The sequence below is a fragment of the Falco cherrug genome (assembly GCF_023634085.1).
Source record: "Falco cherrug isolate bFalChe1 chromosome W unlocalized genomic scaffold, bFalChe1.pri SUPER_W_unloc_1, whole genome shotgun sequence".
NCBI classification, from domain to species: domain Eukaryota; kingdom Metazoa; phylum Chordata; class Aves; order Falconiformes; family Falconidae; genus Falco; species Falco cherrug.
This window is the reverse complement of record NW_026599288.1, coordinates 1,582,101-1,606,516: the sequence shown is the minus strand read 5'-3', so window position 1 is coordinate 1,606,516 and position 24,416 is coordinate 1,582,101. Positions and strand designations below refer to the sequence as shown.

The 24,416-nt window shown below is 41.8% G+C and overlaps 1 protein-coding gene across 3 annotated transcripts in view; it reads left to right on the top strand.

The window, feature by feature from the left end:
• LOC129734833 (zinc finger protein 462-like) overlaps positions 1 to 24,416 on the top strand; it is a 104,942-nt gene that overhangs the window by 78,333 nt on the left and 2,193 nt on the right. For all 3 annotated transcript variants that reach the window (XM_055700125.1, XM_055700124.1, XM_055700123.1), the window contains exons 9-12: positions 2,057 to 2,193; positions 9,121 to 9,344; positions 13,403 to 13,529; positions 23,169 to 23,283. In XM_055700125.1, coding sequence (XP_055556100.1) covers positions 2,057 to 2,193; positions 9,121 to 9,344; positions 13,403 to 13,529; positions 23,169 to 23,283 — 603 coding nt within the window. The remainder of the gene's footprint in view (positions 1 to 2,056; positions 2,194 to 9,120; positions 9,345 to 13,402; positions 13,530 to 23,168; positions 23,284 to 24,416) is intronic.

Here is a 24,416-nt window from a genome sequence, read left to right as displayed (position 1 = left end):
TTCTTCATTCCTATAACAGCCTGTACCATCTGCTGAAGGGACAAGCATGAGAAACACTTGCAGTAGGCTGTACTCACTACAGTAAATAGTACAAAGAGTGGCGTTTTTTTCCTCCTCACAATTTGTAATTAGATGCTGGTCCTCACTATCAAGTATGAGGAGTTTTCTCTCAAAAAAATAAGGCATGTTTTTGGAACAGTTAGTATGAAGCATGGGGCAGTCAAATATTCTAGGTAGGTTATAGAATTTCTATTCCCTCTATGAAGAAAGCTCTCATAATACCTACCCCCCACAGTTTATCTGGCTGAGATATAAAGCATGCTCCAAAGTGCCTGATAGTATATAGAAACATTTCAGCAAATCCAATTAAACGTTGCATAATTTAAAGTTTCAGGTGTATGTTTAAGCCATGTTCCCTAAGGAAAAAAAGGTTTATGCAGTTGTGCTGTTTCTCAGTTTCCTTCGGATATTTTGAACCCTCAGTCATAGCCCCCTTAGCTGACATTCAAGGTCTCAAAGCTATTATGTCCTTAGGAGATTTGTGAAAACAGGTAGCGTGGTTGGATAAAGGAGACAGGTTCTGTTGAAGAGTTATGCTCAACCTTTCCTATTAGAATCATAAAATCACAGAATATCCTGAGTTGGAAGGGACCCATGAGGATCATCGAGTCCAACTCCTGTATGCTGGACGTTAGACATGAGAGACCTCATACAAGAGCAGCCTCAAGTTATACATTCATAAGGGATCAGGTTTTGTTGCTTCAGCTCCTTGCTAGTTATACGACACAACTTGCTGTTTAATTCCAATTACTATTACTATCGCTACTGCAGATTATTATTTGTTTAAGCATTTCCAACTCTTGATAGGTCCAATGTATCTTTTCACATTTTCCTATTGCCATTTTCTCCTACCAGGATTAAAAAAAAAAAGCCTTAAATCAAGCTGTAATTACATATGTTCATAGTTACATAAAGAGAGTTGTGTTCTTTATTGTGGAGTCTCAAACTTTCTGGGATTAAGTCTTTCCTCTTTAAATGTACAACATACACACATGAGCTCTTATTAAAAAAACCAACTTACAGTCACCACAGAGAATTAAAACACACAAAAGCATCCACTGAAGTTGGTAAAAAACTCACCTATTGGCTTCAATGACCATTGGATCAGGCCCAAAGCCAGTTGTGTTAGTAATCTGTTTTGCATTCAAGCCAACAGACTTTGAGAACTTTCAAAGGGGCTTTAAATTCTGTAATTTAATGCAGCCAGCAGCTTTGCTCTTGCAAGCTTTAGCACCACCTCAGGAAAAAAAATGACCTAATTCCCCCAAGTTTACAAACACCTCTCATTTTAGTATTTGACCTTATAGCTTGATAGGTGCATAGTTAATTTCCTCTGCGTGTATGTCTCTCATATCTTTTAAGTATGCAGCTAATGGTATGAGATTTGTTGTGCAAAAGTACTCTTCATTTGTACTCTTCGTTCTCAGTCTTGAGTTTTCAGGTCCTCATAATTGAGGCATCCAAACTAATCAGCTTGGTGTCAAATTTACTGTAGGTGCAAGTCTATTTCATATTGACTCTGAACATTTCAGCTGTTGTGGGGCTAGTCTTATAAAGAGAGAGACTGTTGAGGATTTTTTTTTTCCCCCCATGAGAAATAAGATTTTTTTCACCCTTCAAAGTCTAGGACAGTTGAAAGGATTTTACCCAACTTGCTAAAATGTCTCTCTTTGCCAAAGTCAAGCAAGTAACAAGCACAAAAGTTGGAAATACTTTTGCCATCTTAACTATAGCAATGTGACTATAGAGCAATCACTGCAAAAGAGTATCTTGTGCAGAATGTGTGTTCGGTTATTGGGGATATGAGCCTGCAAATGCTTATGCTCATGTAATATCCATGTGAGTAGTCCTGCTGAAATGCCATGTGGTTTTATAAAGCGAAGGCTGAGTGGTATCTGTACCATTTTATACAACGCTTCTGTAATAGAGCTGTGACACTTCAGCATTCCATACACACCTCTTCTGACTGCTTCCATGTCTCCCTCCCATTTCACAGATCTGCTTTTACTATGCACGTGGAAGCTGGACATTTGGCAGTTCCTGAGGAAGGACCCAAAGACCTTCGTTGTCCTCTTTGCCTATATCACACCAAATACAAACGTAACATGATTGATCATATAGTTCTGCACAGAGGTAAAGATGTTCCTGTATATATCTATATCTGACAAAGAGAATGCTGAACAGAACACCACTCTTTCAGATTGATCCATTAAGTTTGTTCTCTGTATGTCAGCTCAGATATGTTGACTAGATCAGGCCTAAGTACATCTTACTTTTCTGTGAAATAAAAAGTTTACCAATGTAGAAGTGGGACAGATTTAAAATTCTTTTTAAGCTTTTCCTCTAGAAGAGGTCAACAGTCGTCAAGTACCTATTTAGCAAGAGTTAGACTAAGTTACAACTCGGATCTAGGCCAAGGTTGTTTGCTATGTATGTGTTTTAAAGTGCTTGCTGTCATAAACACTGTGGTAGGAAGGTTTCAGTTAACTCTAGAGGCTTAAAAATAACCCTTGACTGCTTGCTTGAAATTTCTCTCTTCATAACATCTTCCTCACACATTTTTAAGAACAAGACAAAAATTAAAATGTTTATTTCTCTCCCCCACCCCCCCCACCCCCCCTTTTTTTTCTCTTCTTTTCTTTTAATCCAGATAAAAGCAGGATTAGGGATTCCTATTCTATTAACTACAGGCAAGCTCAGAAGAGACATATTTTGTGGCACTCCGGGCTGAGATTCCTGCTGTTGTGGATTAACCCCAGTGGGCAGCTAAGTCCCATGTAGCCGCTCGCTCACTCCCCCTTCCAGTGGGATGGGGGGGAGAATCAGAAGGGTAAAAGTGAGAAAACTTGTGACGGTTGAGATAAAGACGGTTTAATAGGAAAATAAAAGCTGCGTGCGCAAGAAAAGCAAAACAAGGAATTCATTCACCACTTCCCATGGGCAGGCAGGTGTTCAGCCATCCCCAGGAAAGCAGGGCTCCATCTCGCATAACGGTTACTTGGGAAGACAATCACCATCACTCCAAACGTCCCCCCCTTCCTTCTTCTTCCCAAAGCTTTTATTGCTGAGCACAACATCGTATGGTCTGGAATATCCCTTTGGTCAGTTGTGGGGCCAGCTGTCCTGCCTGTGTCCCCTCCTGACTTCTTGTGCACCCCAGCCTACTCGCTGGTGAGGAAAGGCCTTGACGCTGTGTAAGCACTGCTCAGCAATAGCTAAAACATCTCTGTATTAATAACACCGTTTTCAGCGGAAATCCAAAACATAGCCCCATACAAGCTACTATGAAGAAAATTAATCCTGTCTCAGCCAGACTCAGTACATCTGCCCACAGCTATCACACTTGATGCTTGTAGGTCTGTCAGCAGCCAAAGTTCAAACCTGTTTGTTGGGATAGTACTCTACCAGCCTGCAGGCTGGGCTGAGTTTTTGAGCACTGTATTGCTGGTGAGCAAGCATGTTTCACATGTCATCTTTTTCTTGGAGAGCTTCTGGTATTGCAACCACTGTCATAATCCCTTGTAGCAAAACACTTTTCAATGGCAGCGAAGTAAACATATATCATTCAAACTTCTTTCTGCTGTATATGCTATTTTGAAGGGGCATTTGAGAAAAAGGCTAAGGGCTGCTCAAAGACCCAAAAGGCATATAACAAAGCTGTCTTAGTAAGTTTAAGGGTTCAAAGAGGTGCTTTTACTTAGGTGCAAGCTTGTCCTTGAAGGTATCATAGTGTTGTATTTTGCCCAGCTTCAGGGCATGCTGCAGGATTACTCCTCTGGAGAAAAGGGGGGGGGGGGGGGGGGGGGGGAGGAGGGGGAGGAGGGAGAGCAGGGAACAGAAACCCTGGGGCTCCAAATACTGGCTTAGGCCATATTGTGAGATCGTGTTTTCTGGTATGTGGTTGTGCCCAAGATCAAGCGGAGAAGTTCTGACAGTTTAAATGCAAATAAACAGAGAGGAAGATCTTGCTGGGCCTAGTTAGGCAAGCTTCCAGCAAAAGTAGACAATGCTATGAATGTCGAGATGCAACGGTGGAGTAGCACTTCATGGGTTCAAGCAGTTGTGCTGGTTTTACAGAGCTGTTTCTGACCAAATGCTAGGAAGCAGGGGTGGTTACCCGCGAATATGTGACACCGGATCTGTTCTTTTGTATAGCTGTGGCTTCAGTTGCACAAAGCACCCTTGAGCCCTTGTGCTGCTGAAGCAAAACTGTAATAGGAGGGTATGTGATTATACACTCACTAAAGTGTTGGGGGAGGTAAAACAGATCAAAGGCTTTAAAGCAAATGAAAATTTAGCCTTTAAAGTTTTATAGGCCCCTGAGGGAAGGGCAAGGATTTTTCTCAGGCATGTAGCACCCTGACTGTAAAGAAATTAAGGTCCTTTCTTAAAATTTTTCATTCTGGTGTATATATCCAGATTAAAACCTATTGTTGTGTCTAATTGTGGCAGCTAAAGCAGAGGATTTTGATGGGGTTTAATGTGCACAGAAAGAAGGTGCTGCTGTGCAGACAGGACTGAAGGATGTTGCACAGTCTCAGATAGCCTTCCTTACTTGTAGCCATTTGGATTGATAAAACAAGGACAGTCTCAAGCTGTGGTCTAAGCACACTTGTTCTCCAGGTAAAGGAAGCAGTATAAAGTCAGAAGACTGAAGGCTTTGATCCATTTTATCTTCTCTCCTATGCAAAAATCCCTATCCCTCCAGCAAAGTGAGAAAACACTTCTAGATCTCTAACTTACATTATAGCTTTCAAAATGGTGGCATCTCAAGTCCCTGATTTGGCAGCATGCAGTTGAAATGAAGACTATTTGCCTCTTAGTGAATAGCTACAGAAGTTGATTCTTACCAAGCTACAACATTTAAGTGTTATGGCCAGCAGGATGTTGCCAGTTTGCCACTGACAGCCTTCTGTCATGTGTCACCTACTCTGCTCAGTCAGTTCCTCAGAGTGATTTAACTTTGATTCATAGAATCATAGAAAAGTCTACATTGGAAGGGACTTCTGGAGATCATCTGGTCCAACCATCTGTTGGAAGCAGGACCTTAGATTAGGTTATCCAGGGCCCTGTCAAGCCAAGTCTTGAATATTTCCAGCAAGGGAGATTCCACTTCTTCTCTGGATAACCTATTCCAATGTCTAATTGTTTTCATGGTGAAGAATTTTCTTATATCCAGATGGAATTGCCCCTGAAGCAACTTGTGCCCATTGCCTTTTGTCCTGTCACCACACAGCCTTATGAAGGGAGTACCTCCATCTTCTCTATAACTACCTTTTAGGGATTGGTTTGCCTTCATTGTTACCAGGGCACACTGCTGTCTCATATTCAGCTTGCTGCCCATCAGGATCCCCAAGTACTTTACAGCAGAGTTCCACCCCAGCCAGTTAGACCCCAACCTGTACTGCTGCTTGGGATTATTCTGTTCCAGGTGCAGGACTTGACATTTATCTTTGTTAAACCTCAATCAATTCTTGTTGGCCCAGTCTTCCAGCCAGTCGAGGTCTCTGTAAGGTTGCTCTTCCTTCTGGTGTATCTACCTCTCCCCCCAGTTTAGTGTCATCTGCAAGCTTGGTGAGGGTGTATTCAATACTGTCATACAGATCATTTATAAAGATATTGAATAGTACCAGACCCAGAATCAACCTCTGAGGAACTCCACTCATGACTAGCTGCCAGTTTGACTTTTCTTACCTCAAAAGGTGGTAGTTAATGGCTCAGTTTATCCAGTTTTCTACCCAGCTTGTGATACATCTTTCCAGTCCAAATCTTGCCAGCTTGTCAACAAGGATGTTGTTGGAGACCATGTCAAAGACCATGCTAAAAATCAAGGTAGATGATGTCCACAGTTCTCCTCTCATCCACTGAGCAAATTATTTCATCATAGAAGGCAGTCTGGTTGGTCAAGCACAATTCATCCTTTGTGGGCTGAAGCAGGGAGTAAGTATGGAAATTACAAACTCAGTAGCTACTTTACAGGCAAACAATGAGAAGAGATTTGGCTCTTGAGTTCCTCTTGGCCTTCATAACAGGCAAATCTTGTGAGCTCTTGAAAGTTCCATAACGGAGAGTGAACTCCTGCTACGTGCCCAGCAGAGCTGTTGGCCTTTCATTTAGTCCAAGCAGTGCAATTAGTTTTTATTATCCTTGCCAGCAAATTTTCCCATCATGAAATGCCCTGATATTTTTCCAGCACTGAACACAACCCACCAAGATCAATAGTTAGGGTTTCTTGTTTATAACCCTCAAGGCATTTGTTTTTTAGTATTTATTTTACTATTTTTTCTTGGTATAAATAATTGTTTTGTCCTTCCATTTCATAGAATTGTCATCTGTTTCTCTGGAATAGTAAACTTTCATATATAAGGGCTTTAGAGTGTTAATGCTTTTTTTTTTTTTTTTTTTTTTTTCCTATGTTGTGAGAAAAACATATGCCTGCTTTGGCTTTACATACTATAAATATTTAGCGCATCATTCATTGCTTTTCTATTTAATCTCAGATCTGTATTACAAGTAGCCCAAATGTTTCAATCTAAGGCAGTGATTAAATTTCTTCAGAGATGATGCTGGAGGTGGGGGTGGGGCAGAGGTCCCCTTAGTCCTTTTGCTAAACTGTTCCATGGCATGTCATCTTTTTACAGCGCATACATGGTAGCCTTTGTGGGCACTGCTGAACTTTAATGAAATTTGTGTACAGAAGCCAAAGCTAAGTTTCACAGTTTCTGGATAGAACTCACCTATTTGTTGCAATTTTGCCAGTTGCTCAGATACAGTAAGTGTATAAATGAGTAGCCAAATATAGAAAATGGGGGTGGGGGTGTGATGAGAGACAGCTATTAAAGTGGTCAGAGATTATTAGAGCATCACCTTGCTAAATATGATGTTTTAAATTCAAATCACTTTGCAATTTTTAAGTTAATTGTTTGGATTAAGCTCACTGACATGAATACATGCACATTTAAGTTTACAGTCATTACTGTCATGGAGCAGCAAGTGCCAGCTGCTCCCAGGGAGTAGAGGAGGATAACATGGACAGTAGGGGTGGAGCCTTGCTGGCCAGGGCCCAGCCCCACAGTACCTGAGCAAGGCAAGCAGGACAGACCCAGAGATGATGGCCAGGTTCTACCAAGAGCCCAGATCATCAGGCAAATTTGCAGCGATGATACAGATCCAAGATCAAACCAGGAAGTTAAACCACAGGTCAGAACCAGATCCAGTGATTGCCAAGCAGGTCCATGGTGATAAGGCAAGTCCAAGATCAGGCTGGGAAGTCAGTCTATGTTGTGTTGCCTGTGATTTGGCAGATGTGTGGGTGGGTGATTGTCAGTGAGATGATGGGTTTTACTGATATGAATTAGGATGATGCATTGCTCCAAAGTGGTGGATAAAACCTTTTATACCATCCCCTGCTTTAGTGTTTTTTAAAAACATGTGTTATGTGCTAGAGAAAAATCTCATTTTCAGATGCTTTAGTGTTTCTTTTTTAAAAACTTTTAGTTGGAACTTTTTTTCACTTTTAAAAGCAGGTTACCTTATTTCAGTGAATTCAGTTGCACAGAGCTGTAAATACCTTTTAAAATATTCTTGTTATGTGTCCAAAATGACAGCTTTAACTCCTGTTATGTCTTAGAGCATGTGCACCCCCATCCCTTTTCCCACTTGATCCTGAATGGACACAACTTAGCATTTTTTTGCAACTTCTTTAGCTGGAGAGGACCCACACGTTTTCAGAGTCTCACTCAGATATAGCTTTGGGGAAAACTTCCACTTTTTAAAGTGCACAAAGAGAAAGTTCTGAGGTAGGAAAACTTCCTTGTTCAAAAAAAGGGGAGGACAGGGAGGAGAAGAAACTGAGGAGGGTGGAATATTTAGATGGGCTGTGGAAAATTAGACTCATGAGCAGTGGGGGTTATGCATTGGCCATAAACAAGTGGATGAATTATGTAGCTCTTGCCTCCCTATAGAAATTATGAGAGAGGTGTCAATGGACACAAGTCCCCTACCCTTCATGTTTACCCTCTAAGAATCAGGCCTGGGAATATTTTTGTTTGAAGATATCGTTAATGAGGAAGATCAAACTCTTCCTTTAATCTGCAGTCCATAAGGAAGAATAGTACTACATTTCAGTGTTCTACTTCAAAAGGACAGTTGAGTAACAAAAGCTGTAGTGAAGATCTTCTGGTGACCCTCTGCTGAAAGGTCAAATTTGGGATTTCCCCTTGCATGCACAGCTCAGAGAACCACAGTGGATGAATGTTACACACATCAGGATTCCGGCTCTATAGAAAGACTGAAATTAATTGTGCTGCCCTATTAAAAGTGTGTGTTTTGTATGAGAGGAAGGAAGTAGAGAGTTTAATAACTCAGTGAGAGCATTTTCAATACATGCTTGTAGCATAATCAGAATCGTGGGAAGCATGAAATTAAGTATGTGTGGATTTTGAATCTTAACTATTAAAAAGCTGAGGGTGTATTGAAAATTTCTGCCCCTGGCTGATTGCTGCACAACCAACTTCAGGAGAAGACACTGCTGTACGCAACCTCTCACTCCCACTTTGAGTAGCATTAAATGTGATGGTGAGAATACCAGCTCTGATCATCAGAAGCTGGGAGGGCGATGTATTTGGAATCACCCTACATGCTCCCTGTTTATTACAGTTCTAGCACCTTTTACTGGCTTGTGTCATGTATTGAGCCAGAATGGAGCTTGGTCTGACTGATTTATGTCTGTTTTTATATTCCTGGGCTCTGCTACTCTGTCTCACAAATTTGCCCCAACGCTCTTATCTGCCCCAAATCTCTTCTTCCCATCCTGTTCACCAATGAGTGGTTACATTTGCAAGGACACCTGCATTTGTAGTCATGTAGGATTAACTCTCTCTGTATAGAAAGGGAATTTTCTTGTATTTCTTTGTTGGTCCAGTTTTAGCTCGGCAGATGGATTGCATACACAAATAGCAGACCCTGTTTCTTGCGTGGCTGGTATGTTACAAGCTGTTGACACATTGCCTGATGGTTTTTATTTCTTAAAACTTAATAAACATTCCCCTCTCCCCACAGAAGAGCGGGTTGTTCCCATTGAAGTTTGCCGTTCCAAACTGTCAAAATACTTGCAGGGAGTTGTTTTCCGCTGTGATAAGTGTACCTTTACCTGCTCCAGTGATGAGAGTTTGCAGCAACACATAGAGAAACACAATGAACTTAAACCTTACAAATGTCAACTCTGCTACTATGAGACCAAACACACAGAGGAGCTGGGCACTCATCTTCGAGATGAGCACAAGGTAACATCCAAAGGGATTTAATTTGTAACAATCTACTTCTTGCAAATGCTATATCTACTTTATTTGCATGTCCACTCTGAATAGCCAACTTGCATTTTTTTTCCAAAATTTGGAGAAGGCGCCTGTGCTGGGCTTCAGTTTCTCTCAAGTTCTGAATTCTTTTAGAAATTCAAGATTGTGGGTTTCTAAAGCTGTTGAGATTGACCAGAATTCACTGACTATTGAATGTAGAGTATGATTATCTGGAAAAAAGCATTTGTATATTGTGAGCTATTTTTTTAAGTTAAGAAACAACATTAAGGCTATGTGATTCAGACACTCACAGGAGCTTCCAAAGTGTAAGCTTGATCTGGCAACTTAGGCAAAGTGACATGCCATGCATATTTTAAAAACACAAGTCAGTACATTCCAGTTTACGTTTAACGAGGGAAAGATAGAACTTACTGCTTAAGTTAAGGCTGCTTTGGTGTTTGTGTGGAACCTTCTGAGTACAGACCTGATCCATACTTGGAGAAGTCAAGCTTTCCACAGGCTTTCTGTCTGCTTTGGATTTCTGTGGTTCTTAGCTGTGTTGCTGTGAGAGTAGCAAAATTCTAGAACTGAGGCATGTTTATAGAGTGGGGTTTTTTGTTAGTTTGTGGAGACAGAACTCATTGAATCCAGGTATCAGGACCTGAGCTGCCTGACTGTCACTAAAAACTTGTTCACACTTTGTTGACTGAACAACATTTTGCCCCCCCTCCTCCCCCCCAAAATAAAAAAAATATGACAAAATGAGTGTCAAGAGCACCAGCAAAACTGAATGCGTTTTTTAAATGAACACTGTGAACTTATGTTGGCTTGGTATCCTTGTCTTCCTTTATTGATCCTTATTGCTACTTGAGAATCTTTCTACAGTTTAACTGGTATCTGAAATGTTGCACATCTCCCAGTGACCACAGCAAGGGTCCTAGGAGATCCAAGAAGCACTATTCCCCACCCCTCTGACTGAGTGCATCAGGCTGGGAAGATTTTCCCTCTACTTGAGTGTAGTAGGTTTGCATGGCAAGGTTTCAGTAGCGGGGGGACTACAGGGGTGGCTTCTGTGAGAAGATGCCAAAAAGCTTCCCTCGTGTCCAATGGAGCCAATGCCAGCCAGCTCCAAGACGGACCTGCCGCTGGCCATGGCCAAGCTAATCAGCAATGGTGGTAGCGCCACTGTGATAGCATATTAAGAAGGTGGTGGTGGTGGTGGGAATTCTGCACCAGCAGGAGAGAGGAGTGAGACTATGTGAGAGCAACAACTCTGCAGACACCAAGGTCAGGGAAGAAGGAGGGGGAGGAGGTGCTCCAGGTGCTGGAGCAGAGATTCCCTTGCAGCCTGTGGTGAAGACCATGGTGAGGCAGGCTGTGCCCCTGCAGCCCATGGAGGTCCATGGTGGAGCAGATATCCACCTGCAGCCTGTGGAGGGCCCCAGGCCAGAGCAGGGGGATGCCTGAAGGAGGCTGTGACTCCGCGGAGAACCTGCGCTGGAGCAGGCTCTTGGCAGGACCTGTGGAGAGAGGAGCCCAGGCTGGAGCAGCTTTGCTGGCAGGACTTGTGACCCCACGGGGGACCCACCCTGGAGCAGTCCATTCCTGAAGGGCTACACCCCCTGGAAGGGACCCATGCTGGAGCAGCGTGTGATGAACTGCAGCCCACGGGAAGGACTCACGTTGGAGAAGTTCATGGAGAACTGTCTCCCGTGGGAGGGACCCCACGCTGGAGAAGGGGAAGAGTGTGAGGAGGAAGGAGCAGCAGAGACGTGTGATGAACTGACTGTAACCCCCATTCCCCTGTGCCGCTCGGGGGGAGGAGGTAGAGAAATTGGGAATTGAGTTAAGCCCGGGAAGTAGGGAGGGGTGGGGGGAAGGTGGGGTTTTTTTCTGATTTGAATGGTAATAAATTCAACTTAATTCCCCCAAGTTGAGTCTGTTTTGCCTGTGATGGTAATTGCTGAGTGATCTCCCTGTCCTTATCTCGACCCATGAGCCTTTCATTATATTTTCTCTCCCCTATCTGGTTGAGGAGGGGAGTGATAGAGCGGCTTTGGTGGGTACCTGGCATTCAGCCAGGGTCAAACCACCACATTGGGTCTTCCTTCTCTCCAATAAAAAACCTGAAGTGACTACTCCCAGTAGTAACGATAATTTTCTCCCTGTCTTTCTTTAATATTTTCTAAATATTATCTGGCTAATTTGTGCCCACTCTCTGGGCTTAGGTGCACGATTGGCTTACTGCATCATAAAGAGTTTCTGTGCATGAGCTGAGTCACAGTAAGTGCCATGCATGTGGCTGCCTTTGCTTAAATCTGAATATGTAACTTGTTAAGTCAGAGCACCTCAACACAGCTGTCACTTCTAGGAACATGATACTAACACACTGCTGTATTTAGGGTAGCTTCCTATTTGCTGATATGCTACTGTGTGGTGGGTTGATCTTGGCTGGCAGGGAGAAGCCCACCCAGTCACTCTCTCAACTCAAACAGGACAGGAAGAAGGCGTTGTGGATTAACCCCAGTGGGCAGCTAAACTCCACGCAGCTGCTCGCTCACTCCCCCTTCCAGTGGGATGGGGGGGAGAATCAGAAGGGTAAAAGTGAGAAAACTCGTGGGTTGAGATAAAGGTGGCTTGATAGGAAAAGCAAAAGCCGCGCGTGCAAGCAAAGCAAAACAAGGAATTTATTCACCACTTCCCATGGGCAGGCAGGTGTTCAGCCATCTCCAGGAAAGCAGGGCTCCACCTCACATAACGGTTACTTGGGAAGACAATCGCCATCACTCCAAACGTCCCCCCCTTCCTTCTTCTTCCCAAAGCTTTTATTGCTGAGCACAACATCGTATGGTCTGGAATATCCCTTTGGTCAGTTGTGGGGCCAGCTGTCCTGCCTGTGTCCCCTCCTGACTTCTTGTGCACCCCAGCCTACTCGCTGGTGGGGCAGCATGAGAAGCAGAAAAGGCCTTGACGCTGTGTAAGCACTGCTCAGCAATAGCTAAAACATCTCTGTATTAATAACACTGTTTTCAGCAGAAATCCAAAACATAGCCCCATACAAGCTACTATGAAGAAAATTAATCCTGTCCCAGCCAAAACCAGTACGGGGAGAAAATATGATGAAAAAGCTCAGGAAAAGGTCAGGATAAAGACAGGGAGATCACTTACCAATTACTGTTGGGGCAAAACAGACTTGACTTGGGAAAAATTAAGTTAATTTATAGACAATTAAAATAGAGTTGGATGGTGACAAACAAAGACAAAAACCCCTTAAACACACACACACCCCACCCCACCCCACCCCCGTGGCTATTTTTCCCAAGCTCAGTTTCACTCCTTCCTTCCCAACTCCTCTGCCTTCTCCCCCCACCCTAAATGGCACAGAATGGCACGGGGGATATGGGGAATGGAGGTTGCAGTCATTTCGTAACAGTTCCTCTCTGCCGTTCCTTCCTCCTCACACTTTTCCTCAGCTCCAGTGTAGGGTCCCTACCGCAGGGCGCACAATCCTTCACAAACTGCTCGAGCATGGGTCCTTTCCAGAGGTTGCAGTTCCTGTCAGGAGAACCTGCTTCTGCATGGACTCTCCATGGGCCGCAGTTCCTTCGGGGAATATCCACCTGCTCCGGTGTGGTCTTCTCCATGAGCTGCAGGAGAATCTATGCTCTTGTGCCTAGAGCACCTCCTCCCATTCCTTCTTCTCTGGCCTTGGTGTCTGCAGGGTTGCTTCTCACACTTTTTTTTCCTTATGCCTCACACTGCCATGCAGTGTTTTACCCTTTCTTAAGTATGTTATCATAGAGGCACCTCAAAATGAGGGAAGCTTCTCAAATAACATCATTTTGAGAAGCAAAATGGAGAAATTTAGTATAAAAAAGGAAAGAAGAATCATTAACAGTGAATGTAATTGTGTTTGAGAGGAAACGAGTATTAATTTGACTAGGTGCCTGATAAATTTCCCATTTCAGCCTATAGGTTTGTTGGTGGGTTGTTTTTTTCAGTAGTTGATGGTGGCGGTTATTGTTGACAAAACCATTTCTTTTAAGGTGAGTCGTAATTTTGAGCTGGTTGGACGGGTTAATTTGGATCAGCTGGAACAAATGAAGGGGAAAACAGAGAGCTCCAGCAGCGATGAGGAAGAAAAAGAGTTAAGCCACAAGACTGAAGGCAGAGGTTAGTATAGTTGCTTTCTCTTTTATGCTGGATACTGTAATGGACACTGCCAGTTTTATCAAGCAAGACCAACTGTTGACTCAACAGCAGATTCCTTAAGTCATGGAAGCTTGTCAGTATGGGCAAAATGGAGCTTTTGTCAAGACACATTCCTCAAGGAATTTTGTGTTTCTAATGCTTATGACAAGATTTCTGTTTAAGAAAACCAAATCATGCTCCAAAAAAAAATGTTATGAGAAAATACTGGTAACATCTGTGACTGTGCAGATAACATCTATGAGGGCTTAGAAAAATACTAAGTAAGTGGAGTATTTTAGTGGGCTGTCAGATTATTCTGTGTTGGTAACCCATGTTCAGCTTTGCTGCTCCACATTATAGCCATGAGGGATATAGTTCAGTGGCCAAGTTTATTCTGGGGCTATTGTCTGCCCAGTGCTTACAAAGCATTCCTTCCCTCCTCTTTGTGGGAGCTGACCCTTTTGCCATCACTTTGGTTGGCAACTCTGAAGCCAGGGTAGTCCCATTCCTTACCTCCAAATCACCGTTCCAACTGTGTACTTTACATTTGTGCCTAAATTCACATCTATGAATAATCCCACTGGGTTCAGTTAAGTCTTATTCATGTGTTTATTGTTCAGATGGTTAGCTGAGTAGGGATAAAGAAAGGTAGTTCTTGGTGAATTGGACTCTGAGGGTTGTTGTGTGTTTTTGTGTTTGTTTGGGGTTTTTTTTGCCTTTAATATTAAAATAATTTTAGTGCAAATATCTGGTCCTGACTGGAATACTCCATGTTTTCTCACAGTCATCTGCCCTATAGTGCATGACTTCATCAATGGAATGCAGTATGTTTGCAATTCTTGTTCAACAGTAAAAGGAGCTTGATTTGAACTAATAACTGCAGTGAGCCTCGTCATGCCTAATCATCAGGTTCCAGGGGTCATCCAACCTCCTGATGCTGACTGCAGGCTGCCAAGTTTCTATGTACTTATAACTAAAAGCAAGCTGCCATGTTTACCTTTTTCCTTCTGAAATTTCAGTTTTCAATTGAAAACTCATTTCAAGTTCATTCAAGAGTTATTCACAAAAGAAAACATGTCTCCCTAGGTATTCTCAAACCTGTAAAAGGTAAAGATTGCTAGATTCACAAGCAGTTTACAAAACATGAAGGGGCCATTAACACTTCACTTTGTGACTGGTGATATCTTTATTTAATGAGGAAGAGAGTTAGATAGGAAACAACTTTTATTGAAAAACATCCTCCACGAGATCTTTGTTAGCAGCCCTAAAGGAAATCAGGAGAGGAGCAGGAGGGATGTTGATTTCACACATGTTCCAAAGTTTGACATTATTAGCGCTGCACCCTCATGCAGAAGTTTGTTCAAGTGTCTGTTCAGCGGGGGATGTGACCCTAAGAGCTTCAGAGCTGAAAGAATGAGTCTAATGCTTTGACTAAAGGACCAGCTTCCTCTAATTTGCAGCTGTAGCAGACATTAATGTTTTGTGTAGACCAACAGCTAGAAATGGATGAAGAGTCATGCTGTCTTTGTGAGGCTTGCATCAGCACTACACACAAGCGCAGGTGCTGAAATGACCCTGGAAACCATGGTATCCAGACAGAGAAAAAGAAGGTACTATCAGCTGAGCCTCATAAATCCCTATAAACTCTACTATGGGAGAAAAAAAATAAAACTAAGATCATCATTTAAATTGGCTTCAGGATACTTGAGATTCTTGACACTTATTATGAAAATGTAAGAATACCACCTTCTAGGTTGGAGATTAAAATTTGCAGGGAGAAACAGACATAACTGTGCTTTGTGTGATCAGTAATTAAGCTAGGTATAATGTTTTAGCAATTTTTATTTGATTTTATTTTTTCACCTGCAGTCTTCTGTAATATCTGTGATTGGCTGAAAAATCTGTATTTGACTGTTCAAATGAGTGGTCTAAAAATCATGCTTATTTCCCAAATTGTATTTCACCGCTGTTCTTTCCCAGCTTCCCTTTAGAAGTGACAGTTGTTAATTTTTCTCCTTTTCAGGTAATATCAGTTCTAATTTTTAATATTTTTTTTACTAGAGCAGATAAAAATACAGAAAGTCCTTATGCCATCTACAAAAGTCCAAGTTCTACTGACTTTATCTTTTGCAAAATGGTATCTTGCACCTGGTCTTCAAGTGTCCAACTGACACAGGTGCTGAAGACATGGCTACGTGGCTTGGGTGCAGTGTCACATGTTAGCATCATCTTCTAATTGATATTCAGAAGCTGCTTCCAATTCAAAAATATGGACTTCAAGAGAGCATACTTCAGCTTATTAAGGAAGTTGGTAGGTGGAATTGTTTGGGAGTCAGCACTGAAGGTCACGTGAGTCAGTGTTGAAGGGCAAAGGAGCTCAAGCAAGCTGGGAGATATTTTAGAATAACCTCCTCCAAAGCATGAGAATGGTCCATCCCAATACTCAGCAAAATGAGTAGATATATCAGGAGATGAGCTTGACTACACAAGGGACACATGACTGAGCTGCAGTGCAAAAAGAATGTATACAGGATGTGGAAGCGAGGACAGGCTATAAACGAGGGTTATAAAAGCATTGCCTAGGCACGAAGGGATGATGTTAGGAAACCCAAAGTCCAACTCGAGTTGAAGCTGGCAAGTTATAAAAAGGGCAACAAGAATTGCTTCTACCACCAGGTCACCAATAAAAGACCATACAAGGAAAATGTGGACCCACTCCTGATTGGGGCAGGTGATTTAGTGACAGGGGGTGCAGATAATACTGAAGTACTCAATGCCCTCTTTGCCTTGGTCTTCCGCCACAAGTCCTCCCAGGCCCCTGTGCCTAGAGACAGGATTCAAGAAGTAGAGGAACTACCAATAGTGGTGAAAGACCATTTCAGGAATCTCTTGAATGCAACCCATACAAGTCCATGGGACAAGTTGCATCTCAGGGCGCTAAGAAAATCGGCTGATATTCTTACAAGCCCACTCCCTATCATCTTTGAAAGGTTGTGGAGATCAGGGAAGATCCCTGGTGACTAGAGAAAGGCAAATGTTGCACCCATCTTCATAAAGGGCAGGAAAGGGGATCTGGGGAAGCTATAGGCCAGACAGCCTCACTTTGGGCCCTGGGGAAAAAAAAATCACAGAGCAAGTGTCGCGACGGAGGGAAGACACAGTCACTCAATATGAGTGATCAGCAGACTTCGTTTATTGTCCCTTACAGTCACCTTTTATGCCTTCTTATAATTAGCTCATACATATTACAAAAGTTAAGCTCATTATTGGTTAGTTGCCTAAATACCAAGCCCGCCCCTAGTTTCTCTTCTGTAGTTATCTGTTCCCACCTGCAACATTCTTTTCCCACCGAAATCTTCCTGTTATTGTGTAACAAGGACAGCCAAAGACAGTGTATTTTGCTTTACTTCAGATAAGCTGAGAGCGATGTGCATTTTTGTCCAGCCAGCTGGACTATGTCTATGCAACCCTTTTCAGCTAGTCAGTTATCCACAATTCCCCAGTTTTTATTTTGGGCGACATAGGCTTGGTTGACCATTTTCAATAACAGCGTTTTAACACAGGAAAATACACAGCCAACTTATAAAATCTCAGTTCAGAAGTATAATTCCTGAAATACTTGAAAAATAAAGTTAGCTTGAAGCTTTAATTTCGATGCTCTTTCTGTTCCAGTGATATAAAAAGTTTAAAAAATTCAAAGGTAATTTTAAAGTTCTGAACATGGACTAATGCAAGCTCAAAACCCAAAAAGAAACCAAACTGATGTTTGACTAGGAATATTTGTAAATATTTAAGTGGAAAATCCCTGACCATTAACAATTTTCTGTCCAAATAACAACTGCCCTTATGCAACCAACCAGTCCATACATTTTCTGAAGAATACCTCATTGATATCAAAGAATTAACAAAGGGGAAAAATTAGTTCTAAGCTATATACATTCATAAGGGGATTTTTCAATAGTTACATACAGATTTACACACTAAGCCATAATGGCTTGTAGGTGATACACACAAGAAGAGTACGTTGCTTATCTGTCTGAATGTCTATGCTAAATTTGACAACTATGCCACAAGCCAAGCCTACATGGGTGCTGTATGTTATGCACGTTCCTTAACAAACAGAAGTATAATAGACAAATTCCCAAGATCTAGTCCCCAACCTAATTATATTATTTTGTAGCCAATTAAGGAAAATAACACAAATGTGCATATCTACATGTGCACACACCTTTTAGTTCAGAACCAATCTGTGATAAAAGGCCTTAGCCTTATGGCATCATCGAATCTTAACGAGTACAGTAATTAAAAATGCAGTCTTACTGTAAGTGCGATTTATGCTGACATTCCCTCAAATGCTACACGTGAGTATTTCTCACTCAACTGCCTCAAGTTAAAATAGTAGTATTTGTTAATATGTATTAAAAAATCATTAATTCTCTACAATAGCAGTTGACTTCCATAACACTATGTAAGCAAAAGAGGCTTAAGATGGGTTTTCTGAATACTAACAATTTATTTTAGACTGTCTAAACTCAGGTCTTGAAAGATTACACTCTGCCAGACGTAGAAACACTGTTGCACTCCAGTTGTGATATCCCTTTTCCCAAGTTGTCACATGCACATCTCGCTCAAGCAACATTATTGTTAAAGTTTCTCTCTGCTACATAAAAGCATGTTGCACTTGTAGATATAAAAGACAGCACCCTTACTTAGATTATTACCTTATTACCTCATAACTCTTAGTATACCTTGTATCTCTGATTTCATCACTTCAAAAATTCACCAGAAGCAGATAAAACCACAGCCTCAGACTAAACTACACCTTAACTGCTGATTCAAATAAAAGCATTCTCTTCAGATATGCCTAATGCTTACAAATAATTTTGGCTGGTTTTGATCAAAAAACTATTATTACAATAATGATCAAAAATAATAATCCCGTTTGCAAAATGCCTTTAAGCCAGCCTCCTAGTCCCAACCAATTTCCACATTCAGAATACAGCATAAATACAGAATACAGAATAAATTATCTCCATCAAGGCAAAAAGGCTTCTCTTTAAGCACAGAGATGTTTGCTAGTTCAAGGCAGAAACCCATTTCTTGTAGGGGACATCTGAAGCATTTTTTTTTTTTTTTTTTTTTTTTTTGGTGGGTTTGTAATCAATTCCGTATTTTTCCTTGAGAAGCTTAAGCTGTTCCTCTTGTTTCAGGAGTGTCTCCAACTCTGATGTGTCGAATAGGTCCGTATTTCCCAAAAATATCATACATTTCCTCCGCTGTGATTTTATACGGCAGGTTCCGAATATAAAGGACCCGATTGACCTCTGGGGGCAGCCAGATGTCAGCTCGCTTGGCCGCTTGCATCGCCATGGCGCCGATCGGAGGGGGGGGGGTGCCGCCTTGGAGAGAAACCGCGGCCAGGAAGGGGCCTGCCGGGCCGGGCTGCGCCGCCGCTCGCTGCTGCTGCAGGGGTCCCGGACGCTATGCCATACGCTAATAACCCCAGGAATTCCTTTTTACAATCTATGTCCCGAACGCTCCGCTTTTCTAAAAAGCATATGAGCGAATCGTACGTCGCTTGTCTCCCCATACCTTCGTCAGCGCTGTTGCAGCCTTTGCGAGACTTCGGCGACGCGTGGCCGGCGGGACCCTCTGTAGGTGCTCCCGGGCGCGGGGACTGTGCCCTTCCGCCTCCTGCGCTGCTTTCAGGACCAGTACCCGAATCTCTGTCGAACCGTGGCTCGCAGGTTCAGCCCTCTCTAGGGTCCCTGTTCGGGCGCCATTTGTCGCAACGGAGGGAAGACACAGTCACTCAATATGAGTGATCAGCAGACTTCGTTTATTGTCCCTTACAGTCACCTTTTATGCCTTCTTATAATTAGCTCATACATATTACAAAAGTTAAGCTCATTATTGGTTAGTTGCCTAAATACCAAGCCCGCCCCTAGTTTCTCTTCTGTAGTTATCTGTTCCCACCTGCAACATTCTTTTCCCACCGAAATCTTCCTGTTATTGTGTAACAAGGACAGCCAAAGACAGTGTATTTTGCTTTACTTCAGATAAGCTGAGAGCGATGTGCATTTTTGTCCAGCCAGCTGGACTATGTCTATGTGACCCTTTTCCGCTAGCCAGTTATCCACAAGCAAGTCCTCTAGGAAGCTGTTCTTGATCACATGAAGGAAAAGGTGAATCAGAATAGTCATCCATACTTGACCAACCCAATGTAATTTTATTGTGGAAGGTATAGGTCTATGCATGAGAGAGCAATGGATGTTGTATACCTTGACTTTAGGAAGGCTTTTTATATTGTCTCCCATAACATCTTTGTATCCATGTTGGGATGTTATGGTCCAGGTGGATGGGCTAACTGGATGAAAAATTGAGTGGATGATCAGGCTTAAAGGTGTATTGTCTAACAGGTCATACTCTACCTGGAGGAATATCCCTTTGGTCAGCTGGGGTCAGCTGTCCCAGCTGTGTCCCCTCCCAACTTCTTGCGCACCCCCAGCCTGCTCATTGGTGGGGCAGTACAAGAAGCAGAGAAGACCTTAATGCTGTGTAAGCACTGCTCAGCAATAACTAAAACATCCCTGTGTTATCAACACTGTTTTGGTTACAGATCCAAAATACAGCACCATACGAGCTACTATGAAGAAAACTTTATTCCAGCCAAAACCAGTTCAAAAAGGAAAGGAAAGATTGGTTTCTGGTAAAGGACAAAAGAAAATATTTGGACCTAGAAAAAGAAGATGAGCATGGAAATGGATATTCTTCTGAGATACTCTAGGGAAAGAGTAGCTGTTCTTGCGAGAAGTTGTATCCCAGATGGACTGTTTGTGTCTATTGACCTTTATATCTCACTTTTAAAAGAAACTTGAATCTTTTTCTCTGTTTTTTTTTCTTCAGTACATGAAAATAAAGTGTGCATGTGTGCTTGTGTGTGTAATGTGGGAAAATGAAATGCAAGTCAGGTGTGTATGCAATATGTTACCTCTCTTTTGTAGACCCCAGGTAAGTGCACAGCCTGATTGCTCTTTCTGGGAGGCAATCTGAATTCACAGTCCAAGAAACCAAACTAATCAGGGACTCATGGGGAATATAATATATTCATATAATATATTCAGAAGGGACAGCAGTATTATTAGGATAGTGCTTGTTAATGTGAATTATAAATTCTCCCAGTTCATTTGAGCAAAATAGGCTCTATTATGTCTGCACAGTCCTAGAATAAATTTCGTATTGTCTACTGTACTCTGGTTTTGTGTAGAGGAATGAAGGCAGTAGGTTGATTAACATTGATAATATGCAGCTGTGGCCTTGCTTCGAAGGCAGTGGGTTGATTGACATGGATGATGAGCAGCTGTAGCTTGTTCTTGCTAAGTGGTTAAATAGCTCTAAGGAGGGTGGAAGAGGGAGGTTGTATGGTGGGGGAGCTTGGAGAAGGAAGAACTTAGATGGGGCAGTGTTGTCTGGCCTTTGGAAGACAGAAAAAAAATGGTGTGGACAGTAGAATCTGATTAATGGTAAAGCTTTGTTACAGCTTGCTAGTTCAGTTTGTGCTGCAACAGTTTTGTTCTTTTACTGAAGAGGAGCTGTTGGCTCTGAAAATCTATTCTCTGTAGGTGTTGGATTAGTCATGGTATAGGGGTAATGTGTTTTGGTGTTATTTTATAAATTTGGACTGTGTATATGATATTAACTGCAGGAGTCAGATCTAGATGTAAATGGAGCCCATTGTACCCACTTTCTTTCTGTTGTTCATATCAGAAGGGAGCCTTGCTTTGTTGTTGTTTAACCATGTAGTAAATCACTGATACCAAGAAATATGAAATAAGCTTTTTTTCTTCTAGATGGAAGGTATTATATCTTTATATATGGCTATACCTAACATAGAGAAGAAAAGTGAGCACGTGGGTGGTTCTGAGTTTATAGGCTGATCTCTAATGGAGTAAACTTGAGAGTGAAGAAACCAAGTGAGCAGATATAAGAACCGAAATGAAGTAAAATCCCTTTTCTTTCATGATGTAATTTGGGAGGAGTAAGAAAGACATTCTGTTGACTTCTTAATTAAGGTAATTCCTGCTATGAAATTAATGCTCTGAGTATATGCTGTCTCCTTTCTAGTGAAAAGAATGAAGTGAGATGGTCCATGGAATTATTTTTAAAGGCTTATGTGCTGATATTTATTAGAAAATGTTTCTTCTTTTGTTAAAACTGGCTCTTTTGACATTGAGATTGGCTTTCAGAAATGCTGTTCCCTTAGCTGTCAGTAACTTTGGATGTAAAGCTAAGTGCTTGACATCTCTGCAAATGAGGCTGTAAATGTTTTGTATAAATTAGGATCAGATGAAACACCTGTGCAGTTAAGATACCATCCTTTCAGTGATACTCTCTTATTCATAAGACTTCATGTTGAAGGGATGACAATCTCTTATGAGTTTCAGATGCCAAGTATACCCAGTGTTCATTTCCTAAGATTTGTACCACTGATTTCAAAATCATATATTGACTCAGTGTTCCCTTTTGGTTTTGCTTTCAAGCTATTTCCACACTAAACTCTCAGTGCTGGTTTTAATGTAAAACCCTGCAATCTCTCTACTTGTTCAAATACAGGGAGCAATAAAACATCTCTGCAAATATAACAGACTTAAGATGAGGGATGGGATTTTTCAGATGCAGCATGTTGTGACTTTTCAGAATGGCTCTGTAGCTTCTTGGAATCTTGGTCACTTCAGAGAACCTGAGTTCACTTTTAGGTACCTACATGAACAACAAAGGTTTTGTATTAATACCTGAGTGGGAAGCACTCTGTTATTTTGAAAGTCCCACACCCCCATTTCCATATTATAGTTAATTGACCTTTTCTCATAGTGGTGGCTATAGAATTTTCACACCTTGCATTTTTCAGTAGTAAAATGAGCTCCTTCAGTTCTAGAGCCCCCAACATAAGGAGGACATGGACCTGTTGGAGGGAGTCCAGAGAAGGATAATGAACATGATCAGAGGGCTGGAGCACCTCCTCTATGAAGACAGACTGAGAGAGTTGGGGTTATTCAGCCTAGAGAAGAGAAGGCTCCAGGGACACCTTATAGTGGCTTTTCAGTATCTAAAGGGGGCTTATAAGAAAGATGGGGATAGACATTTTAGTAGGGTCTGTAGTGATAGGACAAGGGGTAATGGTTTTAAACTAAAAGAAGGTAGATTCAGACTAGATATAAGGAAGAAATTATTTACTGTGAGCGTGGTGAGGTACTGGAACAGGTTGCCTGGAGAAGTTGTGGATGCCCTATCCCTGGAAGTATTGAAGGCCAGGCTGGATGGGGCTTTGAGCAACATGGTCTAGTGGATGATGCCCCTGCCCATAGCAGGGGGGGAGGGGGGTTGGAACTAGATTATCCACCCTTCCATCCAAAACCATTCTATGACTTTTTTATTTTTTTTAGGATAGGGAGGACAAATTTCAGAAACACCTACTTAGCACAAGATTTTCCTTTTAATGCTTTGGGATATTTTTTTTTCTTCCTGAAGGGCAGCAGGGAAGATCAGAGTATAATTATAATCATAAGGGTCCCTTCTTGCCCTGATGCTCATGAATGTGCAGATAATTTTGTTCTCTCCCAGAGTCCGTGATGTATCCTGACAGTGGAGCTCCAGAGAAGCGCTTTCCATGTGAGTTCTGTGGCCGATCATTTACAGAGGGCTCTGAGTGGGAACGACATATCCTGAGGCATGGCATGTAAGTTGGTTTGTAGACTCCTTTGCATAGCAGCGAAATATAACAGCTGATCTTTGTGCATCTCCCCATCCATTCCCCCCCTCCCCCCCCAAAAAAAACACCCCACAAAACAACCTGTAATGAAAGCAAACACAGGGATATGACAAATTCTAACAAGGGAAGAATTCTGTCTAACAAACATTGTTGGATGCAATTATCAGATGTATTTACTCAGCTAAGATGTTTCTGTCTTTCCTGTTTGACCTAGGAACCCAGAAATCCAAGATAACTGTTTTTAAACCTTTACCTGAATATCTCTGTATGTCCAAACATGATTCCAGTTTCAGGTCTAGATCAGACCTCAAACTGAAGGAAACTTATCTACAGATGGCCAAGGGTTTCTGGAATACAGATCATTCCAGAAATTGCCTCTGGGAGTTAAAATCTAGTGTTATCAAATCCAAATTAGTTACATAAATGTTCTTTATGATCCTAAAGCTTAAACTTCATTTTGAGGTGAATACCAGTTGGTTGGTCTAAAATTAACATTACTTGAGTCTTATTGATGTTTTCTTGCCAGAAGAGCAACATGGAAATGACAGCAAATTATATGGAATCTGGGTTTCTTTTGGCTTTTTCTTTTCCTTATTATTTCTCTTTAGCATGCTTGCAACTAAACTTGAGGTTCCAGTGCAAAGAATTATGTACAGAGAAGTGTTAAGGGCTTCAAGTGAAGGAAAACCTCAATAAGTGTTCTCTTTCCCCAAAAAGCATACAGTGAAGTTAATAGTAAAGATCTTTTCTTCTCATGCTCATAAATCAGTCTACTGTGAAATAATAGGCATCTCTGGAACATTAATTTTCCTTCTCTTGACAAAGATCTGTTCAATAGAACGGATGTCTCTGCTGACTAGAGTTTCTTCCAAGAGGAGATCTCAGCCAGGATTACTGGCATGTGAAAGACATTTGAATGTAATATTGTAGCTAGGCTGTGGAGGGATAAAGGGTAGGAGAAAGTATTATTTCTCGTCTGTTTAAAACTTGCAACATTTGAAGTACTTCTATTTAATAAGATTTATTGGTGTTAACTGCTTGGGAGAAGTACTCTTCCTTGTATCCAAAGCATGTTTGGATTGTAAAGATTTCCATTTTCT